The 15,465-nt window shown below is 42.9% G+C and overlaps 2 protein-coding genes across 3 annotated transcripts; both read right to left on the bottom strand.

The window, feature by feature from the left end:
* Nucleotides 1-2,455: 2,455 nt before the first annotated feature.
* On the bottom strand, nucleotides 2,456-7,579 carry LOC116385447 (kelch-like protein 33). The gene is given in 6 exon segments (XM_031850947.1): nucleotides 2,456-2,978; nucleotides 4,169-4,336; nucleotides 4,413-5,340; nucleotides 5,841-6,758; nucleotides 7,430-7,537; nucleotides 7,540-7,579. Coding segments are annotated over 6 exon segments (2,685 nt in total).
* A 2,176-nt stretch (nucleotides 7,580-9,755) lies between these two features.
* On the bottom strand, nucleotides 9,756-14,907 carry LOC116385572 (uncharacterized). Of its 2 annotated transcripts, none has more exons than XM_031851159.1 (7): nucleotides 14,678-14,907; nucleotides 14,036-14,140; nucleotides 13,539-13,628; nucleotides 13,246-13,320; nucleotides 11,730-11,800; nucleotides 11,460-11,634; nucleotides 9,756-11,211 (listed from the first exon to the last, which is right to left on the bottom strand). In XM_031851159.1, the coding sequence occupies exons 2-7, from the start codon at nucleotides 14,102-14,104 to the stop codon at nucleotides 11,008-11,010; spliced, it is 684 nt and encodes a 227-aa protein (XP_031707019.1). In that variant the 5' UTR covers nucleotides 14,105-14,140; nucleotides 14,678-14,907; the 3' UTR covers nucleotides 9,756-11,007. The 2 variants fall into 2 exon arrangements, with proteins under 2 accessions (XP_031707019.1, XP_031707020.1); XM_031851160.1 differs by having other exon boundaries at nucleotides 14,036-14,137.
* Between the last annotated feature and the right edge of the window lie 558 nt (nucleotides 14,908-15,465).

The raw sequence follows: 15,465 nt of genomic DNA, 5'->3' as shown, positions 1-15,465 counted from the left end.
GGTCCTTGTTGTTTGTTTGTTTTTGGTATTGGAGAATTACTTTCCTTAAGTTCACACACCAGATTGGTGGGTGGTGGTAATGTACCCATTAAAAACAAAAGAATAAGAAGTAGGTCCCTGTCTCCTGTCTGAGACACCCATTTGGTTTTTGATTGACATCATGGTTTGTTTCTACGCTAATTTATTATCCATTGGTTATATGATGTCTGTCACATTTCCTATTGATATTTTACTGGCTAACCCGCTCACAAAATCCTCCCAGTTGGCTTGTTGGGACACGACTAGAACTGGGGTCCCCGAGGGCCTCGACACTGCTCACTCACCGACATCCGATGAGCCCCCTCAGCGAGGAGAGCCGGTATATAAGCTTCTGTGGAGGAAAACGTCCAAGAGACTGTAAATTTACAGATAAATGGAAATGGAGTTCAGGGCTTTGCTTCTGCTGACCCTGCTGGGGACTCTTGTTTGTGGAGCCGGCGTTTGGACAGAGAGGCGACATGGATATTGACGAGTGGCTGAGAGATAAAGTGGAATTAATAAAGAACTTTGAGGACAAACTTAAATGTGTGGAAAGACTGCAGAATGATGTTGGAGCTCTGGAGGCCGGGCTCAACGCGACTGTAGACGAGCTGACGGCACAGAAAGCTGAAGTGGACCAACTGAAGAAAGAGAATGAAGGTTATATATATATATATATATATATATATATATATATATATATTTCACTTTTATTTTTTTAAAACTTGTGCAGGCCTGAAAACAACACTGAATGCAACAGAGGAGGAGATCGATAGGCTGAAACAGAGTAGTGCTAAAGGTGAGATGATCAGCCTTTTACCATTTAGGTTTCTGTGTTACCAATCTTCAAATTTATACCAAACTATTACATCGTTCGTATTAATTTCTCCATGTAACTGTACACAGGTGCTCCTCAGATCGCGTTCTCGGCCTCTTTGGCAAACTTCGGGGAGATTTACAAAGGACCCTGCACAGACAAGTCCCTGATTTACAAAAGGGTCTTCTCTAACACCGGCAATGGTTATGACCAAAGTACAGGTACTGTAAAATCAATATTTATTTCCATTTTTTCTAATGGTTTGGCAAAGAAAACTGCTTCATCCGTCTCCCAGTGTTATTTTGAAGCAATTTGTTGAGATACGATTGCTGTTTTTTTCTGTGAAGTCTACTTGTAGACCTTAAATGTCCTAAGGGGGTAAAACTCACACATCAGCTTCTGGTATTTCAAACAAGAACAAACAAAGAAGAATTTGCTGATGCCGTTTGACTCGGGTCTCCAGTGTCTCCCAGTGCTGATTCTTTATTTCATATTAACAATGGGTTAAATGACCAAGTGTAATGTGAAACTCTAAGCAACACGAGTCAAATCTAAATTGATAGGGCCAGTCATTGGCTCCAACCGCTTAGTTGTTTGTAATTCGAGTAACTCATCTTTCATCTGCTTCTCTCTGCTCCGTTTACAGGAATCTTCACAGCGCCAGTGGGCGGTCTCTACTTCTTCACCTTCAGCACCTATGGCTACAACACTCACGTCATGGGGGCCATGTTAATGAAAAACGGTGCACGCCAGATTTCAACCTACGATGGCCCTTCAGCCGACAGCTCGGACAGCAGCAGTAACGCTGTCGCTCTGCAACTGGCTGCTGGTGATAAGGTGCACATGGAACTGTGGGATAACGCAGAGTGTTCGACAACTTGAATGGACACACGACCTTCAGTGGTTTTCTTGTCTTCCCTGTGTAAGTGATTAGACACAATGCATTGCACTGTGCTTTTACACCGAGGAGAGAGCGTGTGAAAATGACAAAGTATGATTATCCTCTCCTAAATTAAAATAAAAGCTCATTGATAAATCTGAAGAACTCATGCATGTTTGTTATTTGCGAAATAAATTTGAATGCAAAAATAAATGTGTGGGCCTTCTTCGGAAAGCTAGATACAAAAAACAAACTTCTTTCAGTGTCTCTCTTCCTGTATCTGGTGACCAAAGCAGCTCTCTGCAATGACTAACGTGTTCACTGGCCTCACACTAAAAGTATGACAGGAGGGAGCAGCTCCATCCTGTGTTCATAGTTTGTGATTGCGGTAGTTGGTGTAAATATATTTTTAGTCTGTTTTGTTACAGAAATAACTCTCATCCCATCCCAGGCTAGTACATTTCATCACAGGGCCTTTTGAACACGGTACACTTAGATTAAATACATGGCACCAAAAATGCTCTACATTAGATTGGTATCCTACCTTCTGCATGCCTAAAGGTTTACTTGATGTACTGTGTAAGATCAATTTACCTTCATCCAGATGTCAAACAATTGTGAGATGTGATATTGTTGACAATGGAAGAATGTTTTTTCTTCAAATTACAATAATACCATTGTTAATGCAATACGTGACGTTAAATGTAACATATAATGACATGTATATATGTCACTGTGCTTTACAAGCGGAGATCTGGTGGCAAACGCAGCACAGATGCTCGTATGTCATTGTTCGGCCCGGGCATGTTGCCCATGTTCTCCCATCTCTGTGTGGCGGGATCATACCGATGGACCGTCCCAGTGTCACTGTAGTCGTCCTCGCTGTATCCACCCAGCACGTAAAACTTCCCCTCCTGAACCGCGCCTCCTGCTCCCACATGTGGCACTGGCAGAGACGCGAAGGCAGTCCAGGAGTCAGCCACTGGATTGTACACCTCGCAATCTAGCTGGTCAACAATGCACACGCTGTCGTCCACGGTGACTCCACCTGCTACGTAGAGACGGTCGCCCAGGGTCTCCATGCAGTGACGAGCTCGGGGCTTCGCCATGTTTGCCAAATAAGAGCTTCCCGTCTCTGGGCGGTATAGAAACATAGATGCAAGACATTGGCAGTTGCTGCTCAGCCCTCCTGAGACAAAGATCCGGCCTTGTAAAACTTTTGCTACATGGCCGGCCAAAGGCAGATCCAAGGGCCACCTGAAGCTGAAGGAGAAGACATTTTTTAAGGCGAAACACTACAGGCAAAAAATGTGGGGCTATTTTGCCTCCATAACCAATCGTCTATCAGACTAATGCAGAGAAAACATTCAAAATACACATTGTTATTGCTATTTACCATAAAATATGTGAAAGTATATATTTTGTTCAGTCTGACGCATCATACTTAACATAATTGCACATTTATATCAAATGAAAGTATCAGGTTATAATGACTGTGCTGTAAAACTGTATCAATATGATTGGTTATTACCATTCAGCTGGTAGCCAAACAGCTGGCGAAAGAGCCAGTAATTGTGAAACAGCTAATGTAAGTTCTGCCTGAACATTACGCTCCATAAAGCTGTAAAGGTTTTTTGTTTTTTTTTATCTGTTATGTTAAATAGACAATTCATTGGATTGTCTTAGCACCAGCTGCATTGCATTCCCCTGATTACCCCTCAGCTGATTCAAATTGTCCGCACTATTTAAGGTTGAGTGTTAGTCAAAAATACTCTTGCTATTAAAACTTAAAGTTATTTTTATATTTCTGTCCTTTTCTCACCAGGGCACGCTCAACCGACTCCCCTCACCCAGGAGGCCGATGTTCGTGTCCCGTGTGAAAAACAAGTCAGCGGTAACTAATTTACACACGACATAAGAAATGACGGAACATAGTTAATTTAACCCAAACCGTGAGGTTTTCTATCCTAATCCTAGCCAAAACGTTGTGTGGCCTAAACCTTATGGAGTAGTATTGTTGCCGAAACCAAACGTTAAATTTTTCAACCTAAAACTAACATAAAATTGTTAAAGCTAACAATGTAGTTTTGTTGCCCAAACCCAACGTTAAATTGTTTATGGTCATTTTTGTCTTAGGCTAGGATTCTGTAACTTATTTACTTAGCATTAAGTATAATCTGATATCCGCATTTCCAATCACTCGATGTTGAAATTCTCAACAGGAGTCAGTAGACTCAATTTTGCAACTGCATCTGGTTTTATGTTTAGGTTTGTAAAGTGTTTAGCAAGCAATTCATAATGGCTGCTCAGCGAATCACTGCCTACACAACATGCAGATGTGTCGTACAAGCTACCTTGGTAAATGGTTGTCAGGGATATTTAGCAAGACTACACGCTTGATGCATATAGCAAATGCCCTTTATTTTGAAAAATCAATATCCTTTCCAACGTACCTCCAGGAGTTTCCAGTGGGGCAGTATCGTTCCACACTCTCAATATATTCAGGGTCACAATGTCCACCAATGGCATATATCTGTCCATCCAGCACCGCCACAGAGAAAGAGCATCTCTTTTCCTGCATTTCGGCCAGCCTCTCCCAGCTGTTTTGAAGGGGGTCATACCTAACAATATGTTCAAATGAGACAAATATGAGTAATTGAGACATGACTTTAAAACTGTAATCATCACCTCTCTCACCTGTAACTAGAACTCAGGGTGTCGCCGATGCCGTAGTACTTCTTCCCTCCAAACACGTATAGTTGTCCTTTGAGGACAGCCACCTCATGACTGTACCTCGCTGGCTCTGGCATCTCTCCCAACTTTCTCCACTCCATGGCCTTTTTTATCCCTATATGGTTCCTCAGGGAATTCACAAACCAGAGTTCTCTGCTGATGCTGCGGTTACCCAGGTCTTCAGAGATCTGGTCGCCTCCAATCAAGACCAGACTCTCTTTCGGGAGATAGATCCGGCAGTGACTCTCATTCGAGCAGTAATCCTCAAAAACTGCTTCATAGAGGTCCGCCAGGCTGCGATCGGACCACATATTCAGCGATTGGACCTCTTTGAATTCCTCGGACGTCATCAGGGGAAAGTGGATGGTTTTCATTAGTTCTTTAGCGAACTTCAACCTTTTTCGGGGTTTTGCTTGGATCCATGCTGCCACTGCTTTGAACATAACAAGCTCAGATGGAACACAGAGCGAGCGACTATTTAAGTACTTCAAGAGCTTTTTGACTGGCAGGTCCTTGAACTTTGAGAAACGAGACACTTTTTGGAATTGCCGCTGAACAAAATCATCTGCGACTTCAAGAAGCTGCACCATCTCGTAGGCCTCCGCAAAAGATGCCACATCCAGACAGGAGTGAGGATTTATTTCTTGATGCAGAAAGTTGAGGCACAAGGAGAGGGCAGGCTGGTACTGGAGCTGGAGAGCAATGCTGGTGATCTCGAAGACACAGCTCCAGCTGATGGGGATACTCCCATCATAGGAGCAGTCAATCAGAGCCTCCAGCTCTGATGCCAAAAGGAAGGGAAGGGTCACGAAAGGCTGATGGGACTCCTTCATCCCCGAGGTGAACATGCCACGGAAGTAGTCGCTGCACACAGCCAGGATGACTCTGTGGACTGAAGGGAGGATGATAATGAGTACAGCCGATGTCATGAAAAATGTGTTGGCAATGGAATTGGCATTTTGCATTAACCATACAGATGAGTTAGCACGCCTTAAACATTTAATTACAACTGTTAGCAGAATCAAAACGTCTGGTTGTTGCATGTTCGGCTGTCCGAATCGATCAACAGCTGACTCAAATTTTACAGAATTCCTTCAGGATTTCAATCGTTTCAGAGCAACAGGTGTTTCAGTTTAACGTGTGACCGTGTTGACCAGTGACTATCAGCCGAGTGCCTCCTCAGTTGGTTATAGTAACTTACGTAAAGTGGTTGGCGTGGATAAAAAACACAGACGAGTTCTGTTCGTGTTTTAAACTCACTAAAAGCACACAGATATGGAAAGTCAAACTGGTTTGGTTGCATTGGTGATCTTTAGTTGGATGGTTAATGCCCTTGCATAGATTGACAAGCTGAGTGTGTACACTTGCGTACGTCATCGTTGTTCTACTCACCATAAAGCGATCCTCCGAGAGCTTCCAGAATGACATCACAGCCCACTCTTTCCATCCTCAACTGTTTGATGGACTGAAGACTGATCTTCATTTGTTCTGCAGCCGAGATCTTGTCGTCTTTCCCCTGCCCTCCAGTTTTTGTGTACTTTTCCTCTTCCTCTTTGCAGAGATCCAGCACCCTAGGGGCGCCCAGCGTTTGAGCTGCAGCCTTAATCTGGTGCCATGTGGTCTGGTTCAAACATAATATGAGTCCAGTGTAGGCGAAATCCACAACTGCCTTCAATCCAACCTGATCCACCTCTGGACCCAGAGACACTGTCCAACTGTGGACTCCAACACTTGCATCTTTTCTCTCATTAACTCTCTCATTATCTACACTACTTCTACGGAGTCTTTCTCGGATACGGAGGCTGACAGCAGCAAGGACAAGGGAGTGTACGTGGAAACTCTTCCCTTCCTTTGTGCTCAAAGTAAGGTCAGTGAGAAGGGAGGAGTCCCTGAACTCTGTCAAGGTGCGGAATACGTCAGTGCGATAATCATCGTTGCAGTAAATCTTTACTGTGTCTTCGTCATTGCCATCTGCTTCTTCGTCCGTCGAATGGTCTGCTTCCTCATCATCTGTAAACTCTTCCTCTTCCCTTTGAAGCTCATTGCGATCAATTTGAGACCCTTCTTCTTGAGTTGTCCGAGATTCTACAATGGCTTTTTTCTCATCTCTCAACTTCTCATAGTCATCTTCAGCTTCTTTTCTGTCCTTAGAAGTCCACGTTCCTGGGTTGCTATTTTCATTCCTCTGTGACTTTTCATCAGGATCTTCCAGTTCCACGGGATCCTTATATTGTTTCTCAACAGCACTCACTTCAGTTTTTACTCTGTCAAAGTTGTTTAATCCATCCTCTGATCCCGTCAACTCAGAATCTGCATTATCGGATTCCACTGAATCAGGCAAGTGTTCTTCATTGACTGTTCTGCGCTCTCGCCTCGCACTACCTTGGGTTTGCTGAATGTTCTCATCCTCAGTTCTTCTCATGTGTTTTCTTGATTGCTCTGCAGGGTGATATTGCCCAATTTGCTCCTCTTCCTCTTCAACCTGCTCCTCTTCCCTGATTGCTGCCACCTTATCCTCTCGCTCTACCCCGGCTTCCTCAAGCTCCTCTACTTTTTTCACCACCCTCTCAAAACCTTCTTTTTCTTGCTGCTCTACCACCTTTTCTTCTGCCTTCTCACCTACTTCATTTTCTTCCCCTTCCTTGCCTTCACACACTTCTTCCTCACAGCCCGCAGCCCCTGCCGCTTCTTCTTCTTCTTCTTCTTCTTCTTCTTCTTCTTCCTCCTCTTCGCTCGCCTTTAATCTAACCCACAGACTCAACCTCTCCCTCCATCTCCTCTTCCTCAGCCTCTCTCTTCTCCACTCATCCAAGCCCTGGAGGCATTGATTAGCTTCTACTGCCATACTGTCCAGTATCACTCTGATTTGAGCTGATCCTTGAAATCCCTCAAAACATTCACACCTCTCGAAGCCAAAAGATTGCAGATCACTTACTTCTTGAATGGTTTATGAGGAACAATGCACTGAGAAACTCCTGTACGTGCCGTAGTGATCCGCTCTTTGGATGCTGCTGTTATTGTTGCAAACTCCTTCACCTCTTTGCCCGTCTGCAGACACCAGCTCTGTTGTGTTTCTGTTCCTCTCCTGCCTCTCCCTCCTCCTGCATGTGTTGCATGGTTGGGCGCGGCATGTGAACCCATGAATCCTCTTATAACCAAAGAAGTTGCTATATTCAGAGTACTATGTCACGATGTAATGTAAATTCTTGACTTTTTGGGATGCCATGTCTGAGACCCGACAAAAGTTTGACTGGTTTATGCACTATAATGTAATGTTACGTGTCACACCACGTTGGTTTATTCCACCTTTGGTTCCTCAATTTGTACTTTTTGAATAATGTATCATGCACAGTACATTTACAGGCCATGCAGTCTATTCTATTGCTTTTTATTGTTTCCACTTTGCAGCCTATTCCTGTCGTGATCAGTTCTGAAGTTATACTGTAAAGATTTGACCCAAGCAAGTGATAAAAGAGGGAATGATCTAGACCTAGAGGCAGCTGGATTTCTTCCCGTCCGAACCAAACTGTCTGTGGTCTTTGGGGTCTTGGCATCTTAATTCTGGACCATATGTCCCTGAGATTAGTAATGAATGCTCCGAGGGTCACCAGTGGGATCAAATTGCTCCTCCACATCCAACACCAGTGGAATCTGGGTCAAGGATCGAGAGAAGTCAGGGGAAGAAGGAGAACAAAACAACTCCATTTACACCTGTTGCCCTTTGTGCTGACAGAGAAAGCAAGCAGCTGGGTCACACTGTCACCTTGACTCGAAATATAGTCGCACGGCTCACAAGTGCAATAGCTGGCAATGGATCATCATAAATATCCTCTCTCCTTGTATTGTACCACACTTTTAGAATGGCATTGGGTTGCATCAGATCTTCAAATTCACAACAGTTTGTTTGTTAAGTCCTTCCTAAGTTTTTATTAAAGAAAGAGGCATTGCAAATAGTTGTTTGCTGTTATGTTAGAATCCTGTATTGTATCTACTGCCTAGTTTTCAAACTAGTGACAACTAGCAAGCATTTTCTGAGTCGTCCGCATTTCAAACCTCTTTTGCGCTTTAACAGGGTCATATTAGCCTCAACCAATCAGTAGCGAGTCAATTTCACTTGACTAGGAGCCACTAAGTTGACAATTTAACATTTTTCTGTTGCGGTTTTTCATGAATATAGCTAATGTTTCCATTCTTTATTCTCCAACTGATGGAAACAGCTGTAATGGGTGAATACATCTAAGATACAATTCAGAGGTCTGCAACCTACACTTTAGGTGGCCCAGCATTAAGGAACCGCACAAGTCCATGTTCCCAAATTTAAAGATCTTGTCTTTAACCTCGGGCCTCTAAATGCTCTGAAATAACAGCTCTTCAATTGTATCGACACAGGGTGAGTTTTTTTTATTGAGATGCTTTGAAGTTGAAGCACTGTGAGTGGGTGAGTTGGAAAATGAAACTGGTGGGCAACACACTCCTACCTGAGGACGCAATGACTCTGGTCTTTTCACATATGAGGCACACACACACACACACATGTGCGCAGAGATTTAACAAGCAGTCAAGTGAGTCAGGTTATTATTCAACCCTACGCAAAAAGGAGAAGTTGAATGTATTTAAATAAATTGAGGACTTAAGCTGCACATTTGACATTTTGAGACATTCTGAAGTGCCACGTAAAAAAAAAACCATGGTGTGCTCTGGAGGACAGCAGACTTCCATTAACATGTTTGTAACACTGCAGACGTTGTGGTGTGCACATTATCGCCCACAGTGAGTGCTTCGCTCTGGGCAGCAGCTCACAATCTACTTATGAAAAGTCCTGATTGTTACCATAGCGACACACACATAACCTTGTTATGGGACCATCCTCCTCAGGCCGTCTTCTTCAAGAGCAGCACACACTGCTGGGACAAGAAGAGGCCGATTCCTCTTTATAATCTTCTTCTTAATAGCAGCAGGTGAAGCACTGTCTTCACTTATCAAAGCTTTCACTGTTTCTTATTTTAAACCTCTATCAACACTTTTTTACTCTGAAATGAAAGCCGGAGAACGCCCACATTTGTACTAGTAGCATGAAGCTGCAGCTGGTTAGCTTAGCTTAGCATAAACACTGGAAACGGGGGGAAACAGCTAGCCTGACTGAAGGTAATGAAATCAGCCTAAAGCTGGGACAGCATGTGGCTGGTATTTTGTTCATCTTGGCATTTTTTGTAACAACAATTTGTGGTGTTATGAGGCAGGCAACTAGAGACTAAGAAATAATCCCGTACAAACTGCTGATATTTACAACAAGGAAGCTGTTTCTTGTCAAAATACAATCTAGTTTTATTGAACCTCTATGACTCCATGAAACACAAAAGTGAACACACACACATGGAGATACATTTAAGACAGGCAACAGGCTGAAAGATAGAAGAAGAAAAAGGTTGCTGAACATGAATCGGATTGACTCATACTGATACGTACAACCTGATCTTAATTGGGAATGAACATTTTGCAAGAAGGATGCAAGAAACTGTGGAAAAGAAAAAAATCACAACTTTCAAAAACATACAAAAACAACAAAACATACAATACAGAGAACGCCACGGCTTTTATTCCAACTATTTCAGCTTGGAATGAGTAGCGTGACTGATTGTCAAGCTCAATTTCCTTCTTAAATAATAATTCATAAATATAGATAAAACATAAATATCATTATTCAATATAATAGTAAACAACTGTAAGACTGTTTGAATTGCTTGAACATAATTAAAAGCTCATTTTATTGTGAGGTCGGTATATTTGACTGAAAACACACACGAGTCCAAGAAGAAGAAGAGGAAGAATTATCCATCTTTTTTGTAAATATGTCTGCAACAAGTAAAAGTATACATGTAATCTACTCATTAAACCAACAGATGTACTGCCAGATCATGAGCTGTATCAGATCTATTCTGCTATTGCTTTGTCAATTGGTTCATGCTCTATTTTAAAACTAACTCCCTGTCCTCCAAAGAGAAAAGGGACGGGGCCAAAAAGGTGACGACAGTGCCAAAGAAATAGGAGACTTCTTCTTTGCATAGTTCAGCAGCATCGTCTTGTTCCCACTGAGACTGTTTTTATTTTATCTTATTACGTTTTGAATGTACCCGTGAAGCCCTGGAACCTTCTCCCCCTGCGTCTCACTCCTGTGGCTCATTAGAATAAGGAGTGAGACGAGTCCAGGTCTATTTTTACAAACGAGGGGGTGAGAAAGCGAGACGGAAGGTGAGATTTCACGAGGCAATAGCGAGGGCTGAGTTTATGTCGTTTTTTCCCGTCGTGAACAGATTCTGGATGTGCAGAGAGTGAATGTATTTGAACCTGTGCCTCTCTGGATATAATAAAGTTTAAAATCTGTGTATTCTGGGAGGGAAAAAAAAAATATGGATGGTTACGTCTACTAAAGCATATCTAACTTACTATCCTCTGTAAAGCACCATCATTTCTGTTTACATTGTTGTGCCACCCACTGCACTGTGGGAGTGAGTGGAGCTTTTTTGTAATGAAACTATCCTCTTGAAGCGGAAGTGTCGCGTCAAGCGCTGGCCCACGGTCGAAGGAGAGACACGATAACGATGACGAGGGAGAGGGAGAGAGGCAGCAGGAGGAGGAGGGCGAGAGGGAGAGAGAGGGAAGACGGCCACAAAGACGTCAGACGTTTGGAGCCTCGGGGAAGCTCCACCGGCCTCTCCGCGTTTGGCCGGCAGATGACCAGTGGCCTGACCTGTGATACGCTCTCCTGGAGGACAAAGAACAAGAGGTGGGGGTCAGTGTGGTACGGACAATATGTTTGACGAAATAATGTACATTTGAAGAAGTATAGACTGATAGAAATTCAGTTTCTTCCGGTTTAGCTGCAGTTTATCTCCAGTCCAGCTGACGCCCTGCAACTTTGGTTTATCTCAACCCAATTCTAAACTGCAGCTAAGCCAGTAAATAAACTATGTCACACCGCAGCTCTGTGCACTGAGACTAAGTGTTTTCTACCTCCAGTATGGTCCTGCTGTGCGCTCTGTCAGGACTGAGCCTGAGGTTCCAGCGGTGCGACCTGTGGCTTCGCCCGCCGTCGTCCTCGCTCTCGGTGGTGTCTTGGCGCGCGACCTGCGGTCGCTTGCGTCTCCGCGAGCTGATTCGCTGGAGAGAACCTGATGGCTCCTGGAGTCTGAACCAATCGGGTTGAAGGCACAAGGTCAGAGGAAACAGTGCTGCGTGCGAGTTATGCTCGTGTGTACGTGAGTGTTTTGGTGCACAGCGAACCTGCAATCTGTGTCCTCTATATCAGCGTCTGCATCGCTCTCCCCCTGAGGGTCAGACAATACGCACTCCTCCTGCAGAGGAATGAAACACATTAGATATTGAATCAAATACAAAAACGTGGGGAAAACAGACAAAAATAATATGCTCGTAGTTGTGACGTTGTTTTCGAGAAAGATTTGAAAGCCTTTTATAAATAGGCCTACAACCCCCACATTGTTGTATGAGGCTTTTATTTTGTAGTCCTTGGATGAAACACAGATGAGCCCCAAGTGAATCATCACCGACCGCCACTGTTTGTAAACCAAACGCAGCAACACTTGGCATTTATCTGCGTGCGTGTCGTCGTGCGTCACTCTTTATTATCACCATTATTATTATGTGAATCAGCGGACACCTCTACACATGACTAATAAGCTCAGACACCTAATCTGCTGGTTGCTTCCTACTGATTTTACTTTGATAGTACTGTGTACATAAAAAAACACAATTTTAGAAATACAGCCTTATTTTATTTCGTCAAAGTTCAACGAATGCTTGTGTTTCGATTACACTTAACATTTGAGATGCTCTGCCTAAATTAATTGTATTCCTTTATTTAGTTTATATTCCTAAAAATAAATTATTTAAAAAAGTATCACTTTGGTAAGTCTAAAACTCTACATTATACATATATTATCGGAGTTTTTTACCTAAAAGTAGTTCCATGAACGCTACATTTTTTGTCCATGGAAACATCTGAGGGCCCTATATTAAGCATTCATTTTACCCTCATAATTTAGACGATTTAAAGAAATAGTTGGCATTTTGGCAAATATGCCCTTTAGTCTTTTTTGGCTGCAACTAGAAGACGGTGAGCTTAGCTTAGCACAAAGACTTGAACCAAAGGGTAACAGCTAGCTTGGCTGTGTCAGAAGGTTTAACAAAATCAACCTACCGGCACCTCTAAAGCTCACTAATCATATCTCCTTTGTTTATTGTTTATTGTGTATTAAAAGAGTGGTATTGATCTTCTCATCTTACTCTTGAAGCAGAGTACGTCCCAAAATGTTGCACTATTCCTTTAAATAAATTTTAAAAAAACGGGGCTAATAATATGGCTTCCATGAACAATATTGTGTCTTCTAAAGTTAGTTAGTTTGGAACATAAATGATGTCATTCCTCTGTTTCCAAATATCTCTCTCGGTTTTCCTCACATGCTGAAACCTTGAAGCGGACAAAGAAATACAAAACAGCTGCCTGCTAAAAAAAAGGCAACATAAATAGCAAATCTACAGAATCTACAAAACTGCTTTGTTGGGTTAAGGCAACCAAAGTAGTTAGGTTTAATTTAAAAAAGCATCATGGTTTGACAAAAAAATACTACTTGTTTATGTTTAGGCAACAAAAATTACTACTAATACGTGAAAGCAAACATAATCCACAAGAAAGTACATTTCCCACGAAACCTATTTAGAATGCAGTTTTGTCGTGTGGGAAGGTCATGTTGTCGGAGACACACAGCAGGCCACACATTACCTCTGTGCCGTATCCCTCAGAGTACCTGGTCATCATTACCCTGTTTTTCCCACAGTGCTCACACAGCACTGTGTCCTGAGAGCAGAGAACAAAGGAGATAATGATTGAAAGAACTGTAGCAATCTGACCACATCATGGACAGTAGTACCTTTAAAACATACTGTGAAGCGCACACAGACAGACAGCAGCAGATGGGTAGAGGTGAAAGGTGTGTATTTAGAGCACGATTACAGATGAAGAAACATCACTGAGCGGCAGCCACGGACTCTTAAGTGGTGAGCCTGAGCACTCACCGGCGTGGGCGCGTGTGCTTCAGAATAAAGTGTACAGGGACCGGCCTCGCACAGACACACTACATCCACCTCTCCACAACTCGCCCCCATCTGAGACAAAGACAGAGAGGATACACAACTGCATATTAACAAAAGGTGGACGGACACAAGTTTGATATAATGTAGAAAGAGCGTGGACGGTTTCTGGCTTTCAACCTTTTCCACCTACTCTCATTTCAAACTGCTCTAAAGTGGAGGAGTTGACTGGCACCGCCATTGACGTCTGAGCTACGAAGGCTGATGAATCCACGTCATTCAGTCAAAGAACATCAACGCAATAATCAAAATACATGACGGTATGCTGTCCGTCCGCCAGATGTTGGAGTCCAACATATTGTATCATCATCTGATTACTTATACTTAAGGTAGAAATGTAACTTTGTGTCAATTGCAGGCCACAAAAATGTGATGAAGCTGCTTGAATAGCATATGTAACGGGTGTAAATGAATGAACTCACCTCACAGTCATTGTCGGACGTCTCTCCGGAGGAGAAGAGGCCGTGGGGGTCAGATTCTGTCCGCAGCATGGCCTCCGACCCGGCTCACGCACTCACGTAGACCTGCTGCAGCGCATGAACAGCTCAGTAACGGCAGGTTTCAAGAGGCTGAGTTGAAAATGTGATAGTGGTGAAAGGCGATAATATTCAACATTATCTGTGCAACTATGTCATGATGATCTAATAATATTACTTCATGTTTTTTTTATATGATGCAAATGTCTATGTTATTCTAATTTATTATCTATATATGTTTATGTTTTTCATTGATAATATAGGCTAATATTCCTATATATTTATATATTTTTTTAATTATAGAAATTAGATTTTCTTTTTTGTATCGGGTGCTCCAGTGGTGTACAGATGATGCCATCTTTACGCAAGCAACCTCACTGGAACATCTGTCCGCACTCCCGTTACGTAATAGCCTACGACAGTCAATGTTAGCGCCGGACAACTTTTCAGATAAAGACGCGAGGGGGGGAGAAAGATGCTGTCAATATTTTCTGATGATATTCAAACACATACAATTATAAATGTACACAGAAAAATAACTTATTTCTAAGCAATGATGAAATAGAACAGAGTAACCCGTTTTTTTACCTCATGCGCATCCTGTGCAGGAACATTGGAATAAAGCCATAAAGAAGTGAATGGACTTCTGTATTTAGAGGATGAGCAGCAGAACGCGGCGACGCTTCTCATTGTGGCGCGGGGAAGCCGGGAGCTCGCGCTGCCTGCGAATGTTTGACATTGTGGCAAATCCTCCCGTATGTGTGTGTGTGCGTGGGTGATGTCAGCTCGAGCGATGACAGGCGGCTGAGGTCCGGTGTGGCGCGCGCCCACCGGGATGCCGAATGTACCGAGAGCAATCGCGGGAGCGCGCGGAATGCGGCGGGGACTTCCGTTTGGGACTTTCGAAATAAAAGGCAGTATTTAAGAAAGTCAAACAACACGTGTGGGCTTGAATATACCATATACTGTTTGTCTATATATATGCCTTTATTGAGGCAGTGACACCACCATGTGTTCTATGGCTTCAAAACAAAATCGAAGCACAAATACAGTGCTTTATTCTCACACATTCATATCCATATATTAAGAGCATAAATGCACTTTGGGTAATCAGTTGGATATAAACTTGCCCTATAGGCAAACAGCAATAAAACATTGTAAAAAATCATACCCTCAATATCGTACCAGTGGAGTCCTTTTAAGATTTTTATTACATTAATACTTTGTTTTAGTTGTGTTTATTCACAACATTCTGCTTATAATTGGTAATCCAGCCTTGCATACTTTCAGAAAAGCTTGTTTGTTTGGTCTCCTCCTATCTCTGGCAGGGTTCTCCCTCCTGGATCATGATCTGAAAGTGGTTTTGTGAACCCGCC

The sequence above is a fragment of the Anarrhichthys ocellatus genome, unplaced genomic scaffold (assembly GCF_004355925.1).
Source record: "Anarrhichthys ocellatus isolate YVR2014 unplaced genomic scaffold, GSC_Weel_1.0 scaffold11, whole genome shotgun sequence".
Classification (NCBI taxonomy): Eukaryota; Metazoa; Chordata; class Actinopteri; order Perciformes; family Anarhichadidae; genus Anarrhichthys; species Anarrhichthys ocellatus.
This window is presented reverse-complemented; position numbering and strand designations above follow the sequence as displayed.

What these genes read in the sequence shown, in the direction of transcription:
- LOC116385572 (XM_031851159.1), bottom strand. Translation starts at nt 14,104, where the DNA reads ATGCTGCGGACAGAATCTGACCCCCACGGCCTCTTCTCCTCCGGAGAG. An exon ending in AAGCACACGCGCCCACGCCG is followed by an intron (nt 13,321 to 13,538) that starts GTGAGTGCTCAG and finishes CTCTGCTCTCAG; the next exon opens with GACACAGTGCTGTGTGAGCA. An exon ending in ACAGCAGGACCATACTGGAG is followed by an intron (nt 11,212 to 11,459) that starts GTAGAAAACACT and finishes TTTGTCCTCCAG; the next exon opens with GAGAGCGTATCACAGGTCAG.